Source organism: Erythrolamprus reginae, chromosome 2, assembly GCF_031021105.1.
Source record: "Erythrolamprus reginae isolate rEryReg1 chromosome 2, rEryReg1.hap1, whole genome shotgun sequence".
In the NCBI taxonomy this organism is placed as follows: Eukaryota; Metazoa; Chordata; class Lepidosauria; order Squamata; family Dipsadidae; genus Erythrolamprus; species Erythrolamprus reginae.
Window position 1 is genome coordinate 79,823,275 of NC_091951.1, and position 22,604 is coordinate 79,845,878.

Genomic DNA, 22,604 nt, shown 5'->3' on the forward strand with positions numbered 1-22,604 from the left:
CACCTGATGAGAATGCTGCATGCTTAATTGCCTCAGAATGACTTGGCATTCTCTATGTAGGACTTCCCTCTGCTTTGAGATAGTATCTCAGGATTTGCTTGATCCTGACAATCCTCATAAGGCAAAGCTCATTCTCAGGAGTGAGAGATACCTCTTCACCATGTTCAGAATCAAATTACCCCCTCTTTAGGTGTGCTGTTATTTTAAAATAAAGGGGAAAGGCTGTAGAGAGAAGCTAAGTAAAGATTACAGATCTCATCGTCCCCAGCAGCCTTGTACCATTTGGAATCTCTGAGGAGCTGGACAAGCCAGGAATTTGAAGGAAAGGGTTGTTTGTTTCAGGACTGCAGAAATGGGTAAAACGTGTAGCCAGGAATTTGCATTAGGTTTTGTGTTCTTTTGGTTTTCTACATTGTGGCAAATCTTGTTTTTACTTACTTTTGGTCCCTCTGTACAAGATCATTTATACCAGACCATTGCTGTCTTTCAATCTGGAAGACAGCATTTTCTTTCCTCTTTTTTTTCTTTACTAATTTGGAAATTGCTGAAATTACTACTATCTGGAAAGGTCTATAATTATCTTCTTTCACACTGCATGTCTGTTAATAATGTTTTAAAGACGGTTATTTTTTAAATTGATTTTGTTTATCTCCTTTGAGGTTGGCTTCTTTCCCAATGAAAAAGAAAGGGCTGGATCCTCTAGACCAGTGATGGTGAACCTATGGCACGGGTGCAAGAATTGGCACTTGCCATATCTGCTGGCACACGAGCTATTGCCCTAGCTCAGCTCCAACATGCACATGTGTGCTGGCCAGCTGATTTTTGGCTTGCACAGAGGCTCTGGGAGGATACAGCAGGGCTTTTGTACTCTCCCCAGGCTCCAAAGGGAAGCCTTTGGAGCCTGGGGAGGGCGAAACATGAGCCTACTGAGCCAACTAGAAGTTGGGAAACAGGCCATTTTCGGTCTCCAGTGGGCCTCTGGGGGGCAGGGGAAGCAGTTTTCGCCCTCCCCAGGCATTGAATTATGGATGTGGACACTCGCGCATGTGTGATAGCATGTGCCCACACTCTTTCGGTGCCATCACTGCTCTAGACACTGTTAAATGGTTCAGAGGAGGCACTATTTAATTGATTTCAAACATTTGAATGTTATCTATCTTGGAGGCTTGCAATAATACTTTAAAAACAGCCATTAAACCTGAAATATTAAAATTCTTCACTCTTAATCTGCAGCTGTCTTTCCAACTCAAAGTGCAAAGTCTTTGCTTGCTTCTTGATAGATAACATTGCAGGACTCAGTGTAACTAACTATTTCACTCTGAGGATTCAGATTCCCACCTCCCTGATTTCTCTAAGAATGGGAATTCTGAGGGAGGTCTAGGACAACTCACCACATGTACCATTCGCCGTGGTAAATCTTATAGTGGCCAACTCACCATGGCCATGTTTCCATGAACAATTCCATGGGGGATAGCAATAGCATTATACAGTGGTCCCTCGATCATCGCGAGGGTTCCGTTCCAGGACCCCAAGCGATGATCGATTTTTCGCGAAGTAGCGGTGCGGAAGTAAAAACACCATCTGCGCATGCGCAGATGGTGTTTTTACTTCCACCGCAGCCCGCCCTTCGCCCGCCCACCCCGTTGCTCGCGCCTGGGGTTTCCCCGCGCGCGTGCCGCCCGCCCGCCCACGCCGTTGCTCGCGCCGCCGCTGGGGTCTTACCGGGGCAAGAGGGGGAAGACCCAGGGAAGCCGCCCAGCTTCCCAGCTGGGGAACTCCACCATCTACGCATGCCTGGCCATAGAAAAAAGGCACGCATGCGCAGATGGTGGAGTTTACTTCCGGGTTGAAAACTCGCGAAATAGCCCTTTCGCGATGCTCGAGGACGCGAAACTCGAGGGTTCACTGTATAGCATTTAGACTTATATACCACTTCATATGCTTTTCCAGCCCCCTTGAAGCAATTTACATAATTAGCATATTGCCCCCACCGACAATCTGGGTCCTCATTTTACCCACCTTAGAAGGATAGAAGGCTGGGTCAACCATGAGCCGGTGGTGAGATTTGAACTGCTGAACTACAGCTAGCAGTTCATTGAAGTAGCCTGCGGTGCTGCACTCTAACCACTGTGCCACCCTGGCTCTTTGCATTAGGGGGCGGATGGGGCAATTCATCACAGCCAACTCATCGTTTCCACCTGTCATGGCGATTTCACCTTAGGACAACTCACCATGGACAATTCCACGGAGGATAAACTCAATACGATAAATGTTATCTGCCACTGTCTCTGACATTATTTCCATTTGTGTCAATGGAAACAATATTTTTTTAAAAAACCCCAACCAATGGCAGACAACATTTATTGCATTGAGTTTATGCCGCATGGAATTGTCCGTAGCAAGCTGTCCTGCAGTGAGATGGCCAGGACAAGATGACCACAGTGAGTCGGCCGTGGTGAATTGCCCCATTCTGCATTCAGATCTCTTTCTGCCAGATGACGCAGGTTAAGAAGATAGTGTGGACGATAGCAAGGATCTAAGCCATATACAGCTTCCAAGGTAGCATCCAATATATTGAATTGGATTCTGGAGCTTGTCCACAATTTATTGTTATTTTTTGTAAAAGAGGCCTTATTCTGCTGAATTAGCTAAACAAAATCCAGTTTTCAAATATAAAAAGAGCCATGCTGAATCAGGCCAAAACCCATCGAGTCCAGCATTCTGTGTCACACAGTGGCCCACCAATTGTACATGGGGATCTTGATCAGGAAGAGAAGGCAAGACCCTCCCTTTCCCTTGATCCCCAACAAATGGTTGATGGTATTGATCAGAAAGGCAGTAAAAGCATGAGAATCCAATCTCTCTTGCAGGAGGCAGGTTAGGAAGCCTCAAAGACTTGTGGGAGAGGCAGTTGGGAGTCTCCAACCTACCACCTTGTGAGCTTCAGCATGTTTCACTGTCTCAGAGATATGAAAAAGTGGGAGAAACTGACAAATAATTTGAAGAGTTTACACATTGTTTCAAATTTCATCAGAATTTATTAGCTGTATTTTAACAAACCCTAACAGCAGCGGTGAAACCTACTTACTTTCTCATTAAATAGGGTGGATGAAAGAGGCAGACAGAAGTGGCTTCAAAATAACAGCTCTTTATTTGGCAACTATTTACAATCCAGCAAAAACTCTTTCTGACAGCCAGCCCTTTTATAGGGAACTGCCAGAAAGTCTCAGCCAGATGTAGGCAAAGTTGGCTCTTCTATGACGTGTGGACTTCAACTCCCAGAATTCCTGACCTAACATGATTGGCTCAGGAATTCTGGGAGTTGAAGTCCATAAGTCATAGAAGAGCCAACTTTGCCTTCCCCTGGTCTAGCCAATGAGCAATCAGTACTTTCCCTCCACAATGGAGGACCTGACTGAAGCCTATGTCTGAGAATGTAACACCTTCCCTACTGGTTGGAAGTGCACATTCTCTTCCATGCTTTTTCACCCGCGCTCTGCTTGTGTGCACACTTTTTCATCCTCTGCGCATGCGCATAATGCTTTATGCATGGTTAAAAAAGAGAAAATGGTGACATCTGGGTGGGTGGACGGAGTCTCACGCTACCGCTACCTGTTATCTGAACTATACACCGCCGCTGCTACCAGTATGCCCATATTGGGCTGAACCAGTAACATTTCACACCTGCTTAATAGATTATTTGTATTTGTATTTGTATTTATTAGATTTGTATGCCGCCCCTCTCCGAAGACTCAAGGCGGCTAACAACAATATAAAAAGACAATATAAACAAATCTAATATTAAAAATAATCTAAAAACCCCCAATTTAAATAACCACTCATACATACAAGCATACCATGTATAAATTCTATAAGCCTAGGGGGAAGGGAAATTTCAATTCCCCCATGCCTGACGACAGAGGTGGGTTTTAAGGAGCTTGCGAAAGGCAAGGAGGGTGGGGGCAACTCTGATATCTGGGGGGAGCTGGTTCCAGAGGGTCGGGGCCGTCACAGAGAAGGCTCTCCTCCTGGGTCCCGCCAGATGATATTGCTTAGTCGACGGGACCCGGAGAAGGCCAACTCTGTGGGACCTAACTGGTCGCTGGGATTCGTGCGGCAGAAGATGGTCCCGGAGATTATCTTTGAAGACACAAATTTTATTCTGGATATATCCCAAATTTTAAATATGTTTCAATTTGTGCTCAATTTTTTTACTAGGCCTTTATATTTCTTCAGCAAAAACAAGCTTTTTGGTTTAGCAAAGCTGTACAAATACAGGCATAACAACAGAGTTCATTTCAATTTGGTTTAGCACAATTTATGACTCAAGTCACACATGACAAGTGTGAACATCCTCTTGATAGCAAGAGTCGCACTTAACACTTTTAAGACTGATGAAAACTCTAAAGCCACATTTCACATATTGTTATTATGGTTGGTCACATGGTCAAACAGAGATTTAGATGATTTGGCATTATTATCCACTTATCTTTTCCAATGACCTGGGATAGGCCGATGTTGTTTGATGATGTTAAAGGTACCATTGCAAGATGTACTATAAGCTTTTCCAAATAAAACTGCCTTTTGTAATTGACCAATGAGGATTTTTTCAATGCTGATGGTGATTCAAGTGGTGTTTTAGATATTTTAGAATTGCATCCAAGTGTGGTGTTGTTGTTGTTACTATTATTATTTACAAAAAATGGGAAATCATAGTTTTTTAAATTTATTGTTAGAGTTGAAAGGGACCATGAAGGCCATCGAGTTCAACCCCCTGCCCAAGCAGGAACCCTATAGTACACCAGTCAAGTGGCAGTTCAATCTTCTCTTTAAAATGTCCAGAGTGTTGGAGTTCACAACATCCACTGGTAGCTTGTTCCATTGGTTGATCGCTCTGACCGTCAGGAAGTTCCTCCTTATCTCCAAGTTGAATCTCTCCTTGGTCAGCTTCCAGCCGTTGTTCCTCGTCCGGCTCTCTGGTGCCCTGAAGAATAAAGTGATCCCCTCCTCTCTGTGACATCCCCTCGTATACTTGTAGACTGCTATCATGTCCGCTCTGGCCCTCCTTTTCTCTAGGCTATCCATGCCCAGTTCCCTCAGTCTCTCTTCGTAAGTCTTGGTTTCCAATCTCTTAATCATCTTGGTTGCTCAGTTGCTGGTTTGTTAGCCGGTTTTGGCTTTTGTACGCATTGAGTTCTTTTCAAGAACCTAGCGTGTCATAATCTATTGGTATAGCATATGTGTGGATCCAAGCAATGCTACCTTTTTGTAATTGACAGATGGAAATTTTGTCAATGCACATATTTTCTAAGTACAGGCAAGATTTTTTGGTATGAGACCACTGAACTATGACTGGCTATGCTATAACCTTTCAATTCCATTTCAGTTCTTCAAAATTTTCAGATGCAATTATTATTACTGTTATCATCATCCTGCCTTTCTGGTCAGAGAGAATTGAAGACAATTGTTTTTGAGAAATGCTACTTGGTTGTTGTTTTTTGAAGGACAGAAATAATGTAATACTTAGGACAGTTTTAATGTTTTCACTTCCAAATGGTGGGAAATGATCTGTCAATTTTCAGCTATTATAATCAGAGAGAATTTTAATGGCTGCAAAGGGGGATTAATGGGCTAAATGAGATCTTAGTACAATAGATTCATCCCTCTTCTTAATTTATGAGTGGCAGTAATAGCATGAAGCAGTGATGGCGAGCCTTTTTTTCCTCGGGTGCCAAAAAAGCATAGGCGTGCACTATTGTGCATGCGCAAGTGCCCACACCCATAATTCAATGCCTAGGGAGGGCAAAAACAGCTTCCCCCGCCCCCCCAGAGGACCTCTGGAGGCCTGTTTCCCAACTTCTGGTGGGCCTAGTAGGCTTGTGTTTTGCCCTCCCCAGGCTCCAAAATCTTCCCTGGAGCTGGGAGAGGGTAAAAACTCCCTCCTCCATCCCCCTGGAAGTTCTCTGGAAGCCAAATATCTCCCAGAGTGTCTGTGCAAGCCAAAAATCAGCAGGCCAGCACACATATGCACGTTGAAGCTAATCTAGGGCAAGAGCTTGCGTGCCAGTAGATATGGCTTCACGTGGCACCCGTGCCATAGGTTTGTCATCACTGACATAAAGCATTAGCTGATTTGAAACAAGCTAAGCAGGGTTGAACCTAGTTAATTCTTACCCTATTTCCTCCAAAATAAGTCATCCCTTGATAATAAACCCAATTGGGCTTTTGAGTGCATGGCAATAAGGCCAAGGGCTTATTTCAGAGTTCAAATATATATATATAAGACAGTCTTATTTTCAGGGAAACACAGTATACGGGAGACCACTAAGAATTTCAGGTCTATATGCTAAAATGTACCATTTCCATATCTATAATAGCCAAGTTTGATTTAAACATATTTTTATCATTTTGTAACATGTGAAGGCCTATACTACTTGTTGAAAGTATCATGGTTAAATTCAACATGTTCAACCTGATGACTGAACCCGTAAGAAAGTGAAATAATTATAAAGTCATTTTTTGAGAGTATAAGTCATTTATGAACTCAAGCCAAGGTATACTAACACGGCATATACACAAATTGCCCGTTATTTATCTGCTGATTTCTTTGCTTCTGTGCATACGCAGAAGCAAAGAAAGGATGAAAATCACCGAAAACCACTGATTTCTTTGTTTGCAGCGGCACAGCAGGGATGCTACTAGATCAGACACTAGTCCAGTGATGGTGAACCTATGGCACATGGGAACATATCTGAGGGTACACAAGGTCTTGTCCTATGTCAGCTCCAGCGTCGGGCCAGCTGATTTTCGGCCTTTCAGAGGGCAGTGGAGGCACTTTTGGCATCAGAGCAAAAAAGGTTCGCCATGACTTCAGATCATGCAGAATGCAGCCGCAAGAGCCATCGTGGGGCTTCCAAGATTCGCCCACGTTTCATCAACACTCCGTGTCTTGCATTGGCTGCCGATCGGTTTCCGGTCACAATTCAAAGTGTTGGTTATGACCTTTAAAGCCCTACATAGCAGTGGACCAGAGTACCTTTGGAACCGCCTGCTACCGCATGAATCCCAGTGACTGATAAGGTCCCACAGAGTTGGCCTTCTCCAGGTCCCATCGACTAAACAATGTTGTTTGGCGGGCCCCAGGGGAAGAGCCTTCTCTGTGGCGGCCCCGGCCCTCTGGAACCAACTCCCCCCGGAGATTAGAACTGCCCCCACCCTCCTTGTCTTTCGTAAACTACTCAAGACTCACTTACACCGCCAGGCATGGGGGAGTTGAGACCCCTTTCCCCCAGGCTTTTTTATACTTTGTTTTATGTTTGGTATAAATGTGCTGTTTGGTTTTTAAAAATAATGATAGGGTTTTATATGTTTTTTAATATTAGATTTGTTCCACTACTATTTGTTTTTATCAGTTGTGAGCCTCCCCGAGTCTTCGGAGAGGGGCAGCATACAAATCTAATTAATAATAATAATAATGATGATGATGATGACTGGACTAGTCCAAGCAGTTTTTAGAAGTCTGCAGACTCAAAGATAAAGAATAATAACAAAAAATTCAATATTAAAGTTGAGGTCAAGTTCACCCCTGGAATGTCAGTATCAGAACTGTGTGCACATATTATTTGACAGATAGGCTCCTAATTTTCTCCCAAATTTTTCTTGATTTAAAGCAGTTTTGGTTACTGCTGCTGATAGTCCAATAGACCTTTGCTGATCTGCAATGAGTTCCTCCTTTCATCATATGAGTCTGGCTGGAATCTAAAGCGTCATCTTCCAGTTTCATCACCAAATCTGTTACTTGTAAGAATTAAAGCTGTGGCAACTGACACCACACCACCTTTGTTCAAGGCACTACAAACCGGAAGTAGGCCTCGAGTTTCGCCTAGGAAGCCTATGCCTCCCAGTGCACATTGCAGCAGGGGAAAAAACCCGGAAGAGCCGTTCGGAAAGGGTTTTTTAATAAAGAAACTACAGTACTACAGTCCCCAGCATGCCCCGCGGCACATTCCATCTGGAAAGGCTCTCCCTCCCGATTTCTCGAGAACTATTCTTCCCGTCGTGCCGCGTAGCCTAAGACTCCAGCTTTCCAAGGCGGCTTGCTAGCCCGGGGCATCCCGGGAATTGTAGTCTTTTTTCCCTTTTCCCTTTACCCTTCTCGAGCCCGGTTCCAAGGTTCGCGGGGGCGGCGCCGCGCTGGGGATGTGGCGGGCGTGACGCGTTTCTGTCCGCGTTGGAAGCCGGGGCGGTCGTGACGTGGCAGAGAGCGAGCGAAGAAGAGCGACCCAGGCTCCGCCGGACGCAAGACAAGAGAGCAGCCTCGGTGCGAGCGGACGGCGCGAGTTCCCTTCAGGCGCCCCGCCGTAAGCTCCAGCGCCATCCCGGAGAGGAAAGCGGCGGAAAGAAAGCAAGCAAGCGGGAGGGACCGGCGTTCGGGTCGCTCGCTCCTGCCTTCTTCCCCCCTCCCCTCCTCCTTCGACGCGGCCAGCCGCCATCCCGCTCGCTCCTTTGCGCCGCAGCGCCCCAGCCGGGAGCCGCCATGGGCCTCACCATCTCCTCGCTCTTCTCGCGCCTCTTCGGCAAGAAGCAGATGCGCATCCTCATGGGTGAGAGGCGCCCACTCGCACCGAGTCGCGCGCGGCAGCCTTCCCCCTCCCCGGCCGCCTGCGGCGACCCCACCCCGGGCATATAAGCAGGCGGCCCAGCGCGTCGCTCGGGAGACCGGGCTGCTCCCCCTGAGCCGCGCTCCACGTAGCCCGCAGGGTGGGTGGGTTGCCTGCTACTGCCTGGCGGGGCGGCAGAGGCGCAACTTAGGCCGGAGGCGAAGGAAGAAGCGGCCGCCGAGTCTTTTCGGGGGAGGCCTGACTGAGCCGCCGAAAGAGAAAGGGAAAATGGAGAGAGAGAGAGAGAGAGAGAGAAGCGGGGCTCGGGGTGGAGGCTGGGGTGGATCTTCGAGGATCTTCCCGAGGAATCCACCGTGGAAGGAGGAAGGTTTTAGGTCAAGGCGATTCCTCTCCAGCGCCCCGCCAGCCAGGATGTGGTTCGTTTTCCGTGCGATGGGGCTTCTTCCTGTGTTTCAAAATAAGGCTTTAATAAGATCCGATCCTTTGCAAAAAAAAAAAAAAAAGGCATCGTGGTTGCTAAGGGTTCCTTTTTTATATAAGAAACAGTCTTGTTTTATTTAAAATTCAATCCAGATTTAATTTCAGGAAGAGGGTTGGGATAAAAGTAAAAGAGAGGACAGGTGCTCTGAAGCTTAATAGGCAATTGAATCAAGGTCGCTTATGGTTTCTTCCCCCCCCCCATTTTTTTTTTAAAAATTGACCTCATATCCTTTGTAATTGCAAGGGCTTAAGTTGAAATGTTAACTGTATACTTCAGTATATGAAGCTGGACCCTTAGCAAATATAGTTTTAGTATTTGCTGTTGGGAAATGGGTTTTAAACGGAAATATTAAAAATAGTTTTAGCTATTGACCTGAAAAAAATAGATGGTCACAGAAAAGATGTATAAAAGTATAAAATTTATATATGTGTATGTGTGTGTGTATATATATATGTATATATATACATATATACATTCTATATATAATGAAGGCAAATAATCCCGAAATAGATCTCCCTTCCTTTTCATTATCAGCAAAAATATGTTACAATTATATATATATATAATTGTATGTATGTATGTGTATGTATATGTGTGTGTGTGTGTATATATATATATATATATACACACACACACATACATACATACATACATATGTAAATGTATATGTGTACAGTATATGTAACATTTTTGTTGATAATGAAAAGGAAGAGAGACTAGCATAGATCTATTTTGAGCTTATTATTATTTATGTATAAATAAATAATAAACGTATGTATGTTGCTTGTAGCCTACCACATTACTTTTTGAGAATTTATCCTAAATATATAGTTGCTGTTCTAAAATAGCCCTGGTTTTGGAACTGTATTTCTCCCACGTTAGGTTAAATGTGTAAATGTGTGTATTTGAAATTATGTGACTGATGTGAAAAGATTTTGTTTCAAATTGCAGAATTGCACTTTCTCTTAACATTTTCTGTTATCCTCATGTAGCTAAGGATGACATTATTTTGTTTCTTCAATTAATTAAGCTTAACTTTTTTTAAAAAAATTCATGCCCGAAGATCTTCTTTCTATTCAGAAAATGTTGTTTATATAAGAATATCTAGAGGGTTATGAAACCCAGCATATGTTCTGAATCTTGTTTAATTCTATATCTTAATTCTAACTTGAAAAATGAAAATACGTCCTAGTTTGATTTATGGGCCATTTCTGGCCTGGGGGGGAGCCGTTTTCGCCCTCCCCAGGCTCCTCGAAAGGCTCTAAAGCCTAAGGAGAGCAAAAAAAATGGAACTTCCAATTCAACCGGAAGTAGGCAAACGGACTGTTTCTGACCTCTGGAGGAACTCTGGGAAAGGTGGGGAAGGCCATTTTCATCCTCCCCAGGCTCTTAGAAAGGCTCTGGAGCTTAGGGAGAGCAAAAAACGGGCCTTCCCCACCGACTCTGGAGGCTGAAAACAGGATGCCCCAAAATGCACTGGAACTGAGCTCGTGTTCCCACCAATATGACTGTATGCCACTTGTGGCACACATGCCATAGTTTGCCACAAAGACGGGCTTAGATCTTAAAACCTATAGCAACATAAATTTTCCTCTCCCCTTTTCACGTTGCAATTCCATGTAGTTTCCACATTTGGGAGATTCATACAGAATATGCTTGATTTGTTTATGACAATCCTGTTCTTTATGCTCCATACTTCTCATTATACCCCTAAGCATTTGAGGATGCATAAGTCTGCAGAGGAAAGGGGACAATGTACAGTCTTTTTCAATTACAGTTCTTGGGATCCCCAACATACTTACTAAATAATTATGAAATGCTATGTGAAAAAAGAAGCATAATTCCCAAGCTAATTCTTAGCATTCTGCTGTATTTTTTAAAAAATTATTCGATTTTTATGCCGCCCTTTTCCTTAGACTCAGGGCGGCTTACAACATGTTAGCAATAGCACTTTTTAAACAGAGAATCAGCATATTGGCCCCACAATCTGAGTCCTCATTTTACCCACCTCGGAAGGATGGAAGGCTGAGTCAACCTTGAGCCGGTGATGAGATTTGAACTGCTGACCTACAGATCTAGCAGTCAGCTTTAGTGGCCTGCAGTATAGCACTCTACCTGCTGCCCCCACCCCGGCTCTCCTTACAAAAAATATTTCACATCTCTCAATGATGACAACATGTAATGCAAAAGTTTGAGGGTTCTTGAGCTTAATTTCTTTATGCAAAATCATCGTGTTTTTTGTAATTTTAATATCTAATATATTTCAGCCTCAAACTGAAACTGCATTATTAACAGTATTGTGTTTATACGTATTTATAAGATATCTGTTTTGTATTACTGCATTTTTCTAAATAAAGCTCAAAATACATATTTAGTTTTATTCAACGAAAAACCTATGTAAAAATATGTATTTTTTTTTAAAAAAAGGTAAATTGGACAAATCTAAGACTAACAAATTATAGTTATTTCTTCTCCCCCTCCCAATGACCCTAGTTTAAAGATGTTAATTTTTCTTTTCTGATACTGATGTTGCAGGGAAAGCTAGGGAGAGCTTCCTCCCCCCCCCCCAATAGTGAATTAAACTTTTATCAGTGTGGATTGGGCACATTTTGTTTGTTGTCCACTTTTATTCAGACTTGCCAATTGCCAGTTCCGAGCTAGTACAGTCTTGTGTTGAGGAGTCTTTGGGAACCTTCTATTTAGGAACCAAAATGATGCAAAGCTGAATGTTTCAGATGACCTACAGGCAAACAATAATAATATTACAAGCTGAATATCCGATCTAGTGAACCAGAATTAATGTTCAAATCTCTTCTGATATTTAACTCTTTTGGTTAAGCAACTGGTCTGGAAATGAAGTGACGGTTACAAATCTCAAAACAGGAAAACAAATTGCAAAGTGAAGGGACAAAATAATTGTATTTTTATTATATATTTAGTTAAGCGTACATTGATGATGCAACACATCTTGGGAGATGAACAGGAACATTTGCAAGATAGAAAATCTATGTTGAAAAATACCCCACATGGCTGAACCTGTTGCAAAAAGTGTGAAGAGTGAAAATTGGCTTACTGTTTTTTTTCCCCCCTTAGTTGGCTTGGATGCAGCTGGAAAAACCACCATTCTCTATAAACTCAAGTTAGGAGAGATTGTCACTACAATTCCAACAATTGGTAAGAACATAGGAATACATTAATTTGTTATATTACTGACAAACAATAATGTTAATTAAGTTTAGGTTTATAGGAGAATTGCAGTTTGTCACAGGATAGGCTTCAATCAAATTTCTAGACTATTACACTACATTAATACGGAGCTCCTAGGTTTTATGTCTAAAGATACTTGTTTTGAGGAATAATCCAACAAAGAAATTCTAGAGCCAAAGATGAAAAAAAAATCTATGGCCAGTACACTATTTTTCCTGCTACTTGCTTGCTTCCAAGATCAACTTTATTTATAATATTCAGATAAAAGAAACTCAAAGAAATCAACATTGAAAAATGTTCTACAAGCCATGATTAAAAACTCAAGAAAAAGTCTTTGTTGAATTTCTTGTTCTAGCACTATAATTTTTAAAAAGCGACTAAACAAATTATTCTGTACTTTTAGCTCTTTGTGAGCATATTTTGTTTTTGTCAGGTTTATATAATGCCATTTCCACACTTATTTCAATCAGTGCTCTAAGCGTTGAAATCTTAAAACTGGCTAGTTTGAATAATATTGTTATAATTGATGTTTCTGATAGTTACAATTCTCTTATTTTTGTTTAGGCTTTAATGTGGAAACAGTAGAATATAAAAATATTTGTTTCACTGTTTGGGACGTTGGTGGTCAAGATAAAATTCGACCACTCTGGAGGCATTATTTTCAGAACACACAGGTAAAATTCCTAGCAAGTTATTTATTTTTTAAACATTCATTGAATTAATGACTCTCAGTTATTTAGGATTTAAATAATATCCTTAATTTGCTTTATTTCATGGTGCTATATAAATTTTAAAATGTATTTTGATTAATATTTTATGTTTGTTTTTATTATTTTATTTATCTATACTTGTTTTTGGGGGTCCTATAGCTAAAACTAGTAGAAAAGTGTCCTAAATGAATAAGATGGAGAATCCAGCATGACAGGCCAAAGTTTAAGGACTTTATCTATGATGTCCTCATTGCAAACTCTAGTTAGCTGAGACATAGGCTTGGGCTTATGATTCGGTAAGGCTGAAGAATTAACTACAACAGTGTGGCTGTATAGATTCTTGATTCCCAACATTTTTCAAGCGATTGGGATTGGAAAAGGCAATTTATAATAGCTATCTCATGTCACTTACACAGTTGTTTTCATGAGCTGTGCTCCTCTTCCAATCTTATGAAACATACAAGGTGAGTTGAAGCATTGGACATTGTTTCCATTCCTTTGCATCAAAGGGCAGACTGTTAAATATAGTTCTCCGTGGCCCTATCCCGGCACAGCAAAAATGTTTTGCTTATTGGAGAAATTTAGTAACTGATGGGAAAAACTACACAAATGGCTGAAAGCGTAGGTGAAGCCTAACAAAGGAAGGGGCCATTTGGTCCAGTGTTCAGTGCAGGGATGGAAACTAAATAATTAGTCCAAAAATTTAACTGTTTGAAAACCTAAACTGAAGAGTAAACCTTATGGGTATCACTTAGTAGGACTGTTTTGCAAATTTTGATAGAAATAGTAGTCTAACGATCTAATGGAGATGTATTTTTTATGGTTGGTTAGAGCAAGTTAATTAAATAATGTTAATTCATTAGCAACTGAAGACATGGTTTTCCTTGAAAGGTGTCATAAATGGCTAAAGTTTGGATATGCTTTCCTGGCTCTTCTGAGGTACTGGCACATAGATTGCGTGTCAGGAAAAAAGCTTGATATTTTGCATGGTTTCTTTCACATTTGAAACTTTGTTTTGGAGGTATGAAATCAAGGCAGACTTGACTTGATTTATTATTTACTATTGTCTCACCAAATTAATCAATACTTTTACTCTCCAGGGTCTCATTTTTGTGGTAGATAGCAATGACAGAGAGAGAATTCAAGAAGCAGCAGAAGAACTGCAGAAAATGGTAACTTTTAGTGAGAATGTGAATGCTTTCTCTGAACAATGGAACAACAGAGTTTCTTTTAAAAAATACTAAAACTGGAATATAAAATAACAAAAAAGAATTAAATAAGATGTCCATAGACAATAATTAGGTAGAAGTGTTTCAGGGTACATGAACAAGTATGTCATCAGCCTGCAACTTTTTAAGGTTATATATATGCAATTTGTTTGGAGACTAAATATTAGGAAAAAATAGAAATTGTAAACATAAGGAATTAAGGGCACAAGATAAGAAAATGAAATAGGATTATTGTCTAAACCTAGTTCAAACCAACCCTGCTTGCTACATCACTTCATAAATTTCTGTCTTTGTAAATCATCCTTGTTTCCACTGTATCCAGACCCTCCTTTGTTTTTTAGCCTTCAGACATTTTGCCTCCTTGTCAATTGCATCCGAGCATGTTCTTGAACCTCACATTCTGTTCAGCCCTCCTTGGTTAATTTATTTTGCCATTCAGTCGTAATTATTCACAGTGATGACCAAACTACTATTTTTCCCCCTATTGGCTACCATGTTATTATATTCAGTCACAATCAGTCAACACTGATTCATTCTTGACTCTTTTTCTCTTGTTTCACTGCACGGAATTCCTAAGTGATACAGTCTTACAGCATTCAGTCTATTTTTATGCTTTTCCCGGCATAAAAAGTAGATGCAAATATGAATTTATACAAAGAAGGTTTTACTTGTTCAGTAGAGCACATATATCTTCATTACATTTCTACTAGCATTTGTACATCTTGAGATCTGTTCATCCATTTCCCCCCTTTTTAATAGACATTCTACCAAGGTACCCAAAATCAAATCAATTGCTCTTGCTTGTGACCATTTATGTATAGCTTGGATTTATTTATACCACTTTCTGTTGTACTTGGATATTTCATTTATTCATTATTTATTTATTTGATGTTTATGCCGTCCTTCTCCTTAGACTCAGGGCGGCTTACAACATGTTAGCAATAGCACTTTTTAACAGAACCAACATATTGCCCCCACAATCCGGGTCCTCATTTTACCCACCTCAGAAGGATAGAAGGCTGAGTCAACCTTGAGCCGGTGATGAGATTTGAACTGCTGACCTACAGATCTACAATCAGCTTCAGTGGCCTGCAGTACAGCACACTACCTGCTGTGCCACCCCGGCTCTTTTAAATGTAAAATTAAATGTAAAACTGCCTGACCTCTTAAAGATTCTAGGCGGCATACATTAAAACACCAATATTACTTTTCAGATTCATTTTCCTTCTATATCACTTAACTAATATTTTGTGCAAACCGTTTAGATTCTCAGCCAGCAACATGGTGTCTGAATATATATGTTGATTCATATTCCTACATGACATGCCTCTAACATCTCTATCAGCATTCTTGAAATTTATCCATAAATACCTTAAATAGTCAAAGAGAGCTTCCCTTGCTTCTAGCTCTGGATTGAGCTTTTTGAAATGCTGTTCATTTAATCCCAGCGACCGATTAGGTCCCACAGAGTGGGCCTTCTCCGGGTCCCGTCAACTAAACAATGTCGGTTGGCGGGCCCCAGGGGAAGAGCCTTCTCTGTGGCGGCCCCGGCCCTCTGGAACCAACTCCCCCCGGAGATTAGAACTGCCCCTACTCTTCCTGCCTTCCGTAAACTCCTTAAAACCCACCTTTGCCGTCAGGCATGGGGGAACTGAAACATCTCCCCCTGGGCACGTTTAATTTATGCATGGTATGTCTGTGTGTGTGACTGTTAGCATATGGGGTTTTTTAAATATTTAAATATTTTAAATTTGTCTGATTGCTTATGATTTGTTTTTACATGTTGTGAGCCGCCCCGAGTCTTCGGAGAGGGGCGGCATACAAATCTAAGTAATAAATAAATAAATAAATAATACCAATACTTTATTCTTTATATACAGGTCTTATAATGTTCAATAACTGACCTGCCAATCACATATTCACATAAGGTGTTCTCTCTGTAAATGTCCAATAAACTTTCATTCTCACCTAAGTACATTTTTCATTGAATGCATTTCCTAATGCAGAAAACGAGTCTGCGTACTTCATGCCCAGGATAAAGCCTGACCGCATTTAACTCAGTGTCACCTTGTACCATTTCAGTCAGAATTCTTGTCAAGCACCTTCCCTGGGACACTTAACCAACTAATCTTCCATGTAGCTTTTGCATTCAAACTCCCTTTTTCTTTTGCAAAGAAACAATAATAGATTCTCCCAAATTTGAGACACAACTGAAGCCTTTATTCATTATGGAAAATCAATTGCACAGCCATTCTGTAATCAATATTTCAACATATATCTAGTTACACTGCTTATACCTGCTATTTTTTTAATCTAGTTATATTTTTTACTTTCTTTTCATCATTTTTTTCTCAAAGTTTTCATTTTTATTCCTGTCTTTGGTGTATCGTTCTTCCCAAATCTCTAAAATCTTCCTGAAATTCTCACATTACATTTTCTCTCAAAATATTGCATAATCTTATATATTTTGCTGAGGTCTCTTGATTTAGTTCATCCGCTTCCAAAACCATGTTTTATTTTTACCACATTTCTCAACATTGTTTTTTCTTTTAATTTTTTTCTTTGCTGCTGCTTTTTTCTGTCTGCAGTTTGTATCTTTTTCTTATTCAATTTGTGGCAATAATTGTCTTAATATACTTTTTTAAAAATCTATAATTTGGTTGTTCTAATTACATAAAGTTGTTTTCAATGTCCAGGACCATGTATTTGAGATGGGCATTCACATACAATGAATGAATGAATCACCATTTTTCATTTTTCTTGTGGAATACTCTATATAATGCTTTACACACAATTTCTAATGCCTTCCCATCCTGTCTCATATTCAAAACCTTTCATCACCACTGTGCTACCACTAAATCTCTTTCATCCAAAAACAAATCAACTCTGATTTTCAGTCACTTCCTTTTCCATGGGTACACTTCAATAGATTTGTGCTTGCAACATTCTGCTAAGCAAGTGTTGTCCTGTAATTATTCTCAAAGATTCAAATTCAATTTTTAGTGCCTTTTCAATCCATTTCTATCACTTAACAGAAGAGTTTTTCCCCATTGGAGGTATTCAGAAAGTTGTGCAACATCAAATTTCCCCCCAATGTATCACTGGTTGTCATCATTCCCCCTGCCTCAGAGTGCAACACTCTAAACTGTAGGTGCTATTCAGCACTCATACTTCAAATTCAGACTCTGACATACATCTGTCTTTTTTTTCATTTGTAAATAAGCCTGCAGTAATGCTTCCCTATGTTTATTGTCAATCTACAAGATCAGACACCTTTATATTTTTGTTCTCTGAACTTCAGATATACCACATACCTATTCTCTTATTCATTCATTCATTTAATTAGTTAGTTTATACTCTTCATAATTCACTTTTCACAAGAGCCAGGGTGGCGCAGTAGTTAGAATGCAGCACTGCAGGCTACTTCAGCTAAAAGCTGGCTGTAGTTCAGCAGTTCAAATCTCACCACCGGCTCAAGGTTGCCTCAGCTTTCCATCTTTCCGAGGTGGGTAAAAAGAGGACCAGATTGTTGGGGGTGATATGCTGATTCTGTAAGCCGCTTAGAGAGGGCTGTAAAAGCACTATGAAGCGGTATATAAGTCTAAATGCTATTGGTATAATTAATTTTTCTTTCATTCCAAGTTGTCATAGAAACATAGAAGATTGACGGCAGAAAAAGACCTCATGGTCCATCTAGTTTGCCCTTATACTATTTCCTGTATTTAATCTTAGGATGGATATATGTTTATCCCAGGCATGTTTAAATTCAGTTACTGTGGATTTACCAACCATGTCTGCTGGAAGTTTGTTCCAAGGATCTACTACTCTTTCAGTAAAATAATATTTTCTCATGTTGCTTTTGATCTTTCCCCCAACTAACTTCAGATTGTGTCCCCTTGTTCTTGTGTTCACTTTCCTATTAAAAACACTTCCCTCCTGGACCTTATTTAACCCTTTAATATATTTAAATGTTTCGATCATGTCCCCCCTTTTCCTTCTGTCCTCCAGACTATACAGATTGAGTTCATTAAGTCTTTCCTGATACGTTTTATGCTTAAGACCTTCCACCATTCTTGTAGCCCGTCTTTGGACCCGTTCAATTTTGTCAATATCTTTTTGTAGGTGAGGTCTCCAGAACTGAACACAGTATTCCAAATGTGGTCTCACCATCTTTTATCTGTCATTGTTGTCACCAAAGGAGCCTATAGATTTTGACACGTGGTTTTCCTCATAGTTTTGGTCAATTGAAATTTTTTGATAACCTTTTTCACTAATTCAAATGTATGAACTAGATTACCAACCTTTTTTAAGTCATGGCAAGTGTAACATTATATGCTAATGGTAAGAATGGCACAATCAGTTTTGGCATGTTTTGTTTATTTACAATAAAATTATACTTCCAGGAACTACTTTAGCATAGCACACCATTTCCCATCTGACTACTGTATTAAGTAGTAGCAGTACTTAGTAATTGTTATTATTAGCTTTCCCATTTATTTGTGGGGGGTTTGTGTGTGTGAACAAAAGGTAGCGAACATACCTATGATTTCTGCCTATTTTCTCTTCAGAAGAACGTGAGGTGGGTTGGATTGAGATATGGTGCTTGGCCAAGGACACCCAGTTAACTTTCATGCCTAAGAAAATCCTAGAACTCAACATTTTCTGGTTTCTAGGCAAGCACTTTAACCAGCACAGCAAACTGGCTTTCTGTGATAATTTGATTACCTTTTTTCTTAATACCATCTGGGAAAATAAAGGAAACATAGAAACATAGAAGTCTGACGGCAGAAAAAGACCTCATGGTCCATCTAGTCTGCCCTTATACTATTTTCTGTATTTTATCTTAGGATGGATATATGTTTATCCCAGGCATGTTTAAATTCAGTTACTGTGGATTTATCTACCACGTCTGCTGGAAGTTTGTTCCAAGGATCTACTACTCTTTCAGTAAAATAATATTTTCTCATGTTGCTTTTGACCTTCCCCCCAACTAACTTCAGATTGTGTCCCCTTGTTCTTGTGATCACTTTCCTATTAAAAACACTTCCCTCCTGAACCTTATTTAACCCTTTAATATATTTAAATGTTTCGATCATGTCCCCCCTTTTCCTTCTGTCCTCCAGACTATATAGATTGAGTTCATTAAGTCTTTCCTGATACGTTTTATGCTTAAGACCTTCCACCATTCTTGTAGCCCGTCTTTGAACCCGTTCAATTTTGTCAATATCTTTTTGTAGGTGAGGTCTCCAGAACTGAACACAGTATTCCAAATGTGGTCTCACCAGCATTCTATATAGCGGGATCATAATCTCCCTCTTCCTGCTTGTTATACCTCTAGCTATGCAGCCAAGCATCCTACTTGCTTTCCCTACCGCCTGACTGCACTGTTCACCCATTTTGAGACTGTCAGAAATCATTACCCCTAAATCCTTTTCTTTTGAAGTATTTGCTATTTGGAAAAACACAGCCAGTGCAGTTAGTCTTCTTCCCTTGTAGGTTTTTACTTGTAAGAAACACAAAAAGATGGAAGTTGTGTGTTTTTTTCCTTCCAGCTTCAAGAAGATGAGTTGAGAGATGCGGTGCTGCTTATCTTTGCAAACAAACAAGACTTGCCAAATGCCATGGCAATCAGTGAAATGACAGATAAACTAGGCCTTCAGTCCCTGCGTAATAGAACTGTAAGTACTGAAATTTTCTACATTAAGCTTTATTTGTGTTCATCATGTGGGGCAGTGCTTCCCTATTTTCCTCAGAAAACAACACCCAAATGTCTGTAACCGGCACTTGATACTGTAAAGGGAGATAGGCATAAAGTGTTTTAGTCAACCCATGTCATGTAAATAAACCCCCCCCCCCATGTGCAAATATCTACCCACTCATAGATTCAGACCTTTGATTGCAGCCCATCAGATTTCTAAACTTCAATTTCAGCTGTCAACATTAGCTGTTCTAAGATGAGTTAATACTTTAATGGGTGAAATATAATTATATATAAATATTTTTGGAAAGACAAAGACTGTATTTTCTATGCTAAAAGATAATTGATAATTAAGATAATAGTAATAATTTAATAATAATTTATTAGATTTGTATGTCGCCCCTCTCCGAAGGGTACCAATTATGGTAACCACTGTTATGTTTAGCAATATTTAAATTTGTGATTCTCCTAGGGCTGATTTTGTTGTTATTATATATAATCATTTTAGCAAGGGCTATCTTTATATTCATCTGTAATAATTCTGGCCTACTGTGGAAGGAAGAGTACTATAAAAATGAAATAATAAGTTATTTGATTCATTCGAGTTAAAACTTATGCTGTCTGACTATAATTCTGCATAAAGGATATATTTAGAAATTAGTCATTGCTAGAGATGAGTTGATTGCATTTGCCTTTTTCCAGGATGCTTTTTGACATCCCTGCCTATGTTCTGATTTAGAATTACTTAATATAGTAGGAGACATGGGAATTTGTCCTGGATTTCAGAATTGAAATGCGTTCTCAAGAACAGTACTGAATATTAAAAATATCACTTCCTTCTGTTTTACAGTGGTATGTTCAGGCTACCTGTGCTACACAAGGTACTGGTCTATACGAGGGACTTGATTGGCTGTCAAACGAGCTATCAAAGCGTTAACTGCAACTGGATGACTTTCGCACCAAGGACACGTTTGATATAAGTGGTCTAGGCTTGTTACATCAAAATTAGCTGCATCTTGGTTTATTATACAGTATCTGGAACTGATTTGGGCAGGATATTACAGCATTTTTACTTATTTTGTTGCCAATTATTGTTTGCCAAGCTATGTTGCCAAGGTAACATAAGGCTTGGATTAAAGAGAAACTCCTTAATTTGAAAAAAAAGTGTATCTTCTGATTTTTCCTTTTGTTGTTAGCCTAAATGCCTGAATATAGTTGTGACTTTGAAATCTATTGAATGCTTATTGAGCCCCAATTCAATTAAGTATATTTAAGACCCCCCTTATCTCTAAGTTACCAATCCTTGTTTCATTCCATAAGACAGTCTGCTGATTTAATCTAGCATTCCATTTATATTTATTTCTCTCCCTTATAAAAACACTTCCCTATATTGCCAAGAATCCTCTAAAACACTAGTCAAATCTTCTGCACTGAGGAACATTTTATTGACACCCCCCTTCACATACACACACACACACACACACACTTCCAATTGACCTACTTTTGCCTTTGTGTGAACTCAGCCTGATAATACTTACTGTGCTGGTTGCAACAAGCTCATTGGAGTTTTAAAATATTCAGCAGATTGTCTTTTTTTTCTTTTTGCATGTTGCTTTCAGTATCAGCCTGTTTTGCCCAGTGTATAATAGTTCTGCTAAAGTTTTACTGTTTATTGGTGAACATATCTTCATGAAGAGATTTTGAAAATTCTTCAGACTTGATGGATTAATTTCTTTATAACCTATTCAGAACTATTCCTAATTAAAATGATGAAAATGTATAGCTTTGTTGTATGCTCCTTGAATCTTACGTTTGTGGAACTGATAATATGAATGTGTGACAGATTCTTTTTCAATAAACGGAGTTTTTTCTGTACCTTGAACACAAACAGATCTGAATAGATTTTGAATTGTTTTCAATTTGGCAAAAAATTAAGATGGGCAGTTATAGTTGTGTACAACATAACTAATTATCAAAGCTAAATCTTGTAAAAGTGTTTTGAAGCTGTAAATCTAAATCCTTTTAAGATGTCCAGATATGAGAGTACTTAGAGTTCAGAATGGTAATAAAGTTCAAACTGCCCAAAGAGTCTGTTTCATTAATGATTGACAGAACACTTTGGTTTGCTAGCAATTGTCCTGTGAGACCTTCCACGTAGTCAATTATCTGATGCTTATGATAACTGCTTAATGCAGAAATGTTCATACACCTCAAAATCTGAATTTTCTAATGTCTTTTAAACTCATTTATAACTGGCACCACAAAAAGGATGCATTTAAAACTGAAATTTTAATTTATTGAATTACTTTATATATACAGTATGCTCCAAACTGCTAAATTTACATCATACATACATTAGCTTCATACTTAATATTAAGCCATAATATCTTCTCTGGCTTGTTATACTTTTGACAAATTATGGTATTTAAAAATTAGCACAATTTGAGAACTGCCATCCGTACTTTGCAAACATGTTGGGATGTAATAGCACTATGTAGTGTCCACAGAATTCATAATTCCATCTACCTCTTCATTCTAGTCATTAATAAAAATGTTAAGGAATATTGGTCTCATGACTACATGTTTTGGCACTGATGCCTGCTTCAATTGTTTATTTTAACTGTAAATGTTCATCCAAGTATATATACATTTAATAAT

General features: G+C 39.6%; 1 protein-coding gene across 1 annotated transcript; it reads left to right on the forward strand.

The window, feature by feature from the left end:
• Positions 1 to 8,160: 8,160 nt before the first annotated feature.
• ARF4 (ARF GTPase 4) lies at positions 8,161 to 22,032 on the forward strand. The gene is made up of 6 exons (XM_070738467.1): positions 8,161 to 8,603; positions 12,196 to 12,276; positions 12,874 to 12,983; positions 14,120 to 14,191; positions 19,801 to 19,926; positions 20,797 to 22,032. The coding sequence occupies exons 1-6, from the start codon at positions 8,537 to 8,539 to the stop codon at positions 20,881 to 20,883; spliced, it is 543 nt and encodes a 180-aa protein (XP_070594568.1). The 5' UTR covers positions 8,161 to 8,536; the 3' UTR covers positions 20,884 to 22,032.
• Positions 22,033 to 22,604: the final 572 nt, after the last annotated feature.

Coding starts and splice junctions, on each gene's coding strand:
- ARF4 (XM_070738467.1), top strand. CDS start 8,537: ATGGGCCTCACCATCTCCTCGCTCTTCTCGCGCCTCTTCGGCAAGAAG. Junction 12,277..12,873: donor CACTACAATTCCAACAATTG/GTAAGAACATAG, acceptor ATTTTTGTTTAG/GCTTTAATGTGGAAACAGTA. Junction 19,927..20,796: donor AGTCCCTGCGTAATAGAACT/GTAAGTACTGAA, acceptor TCTGTTTTACAG/TGGTATGTTCAGGCTACCTG.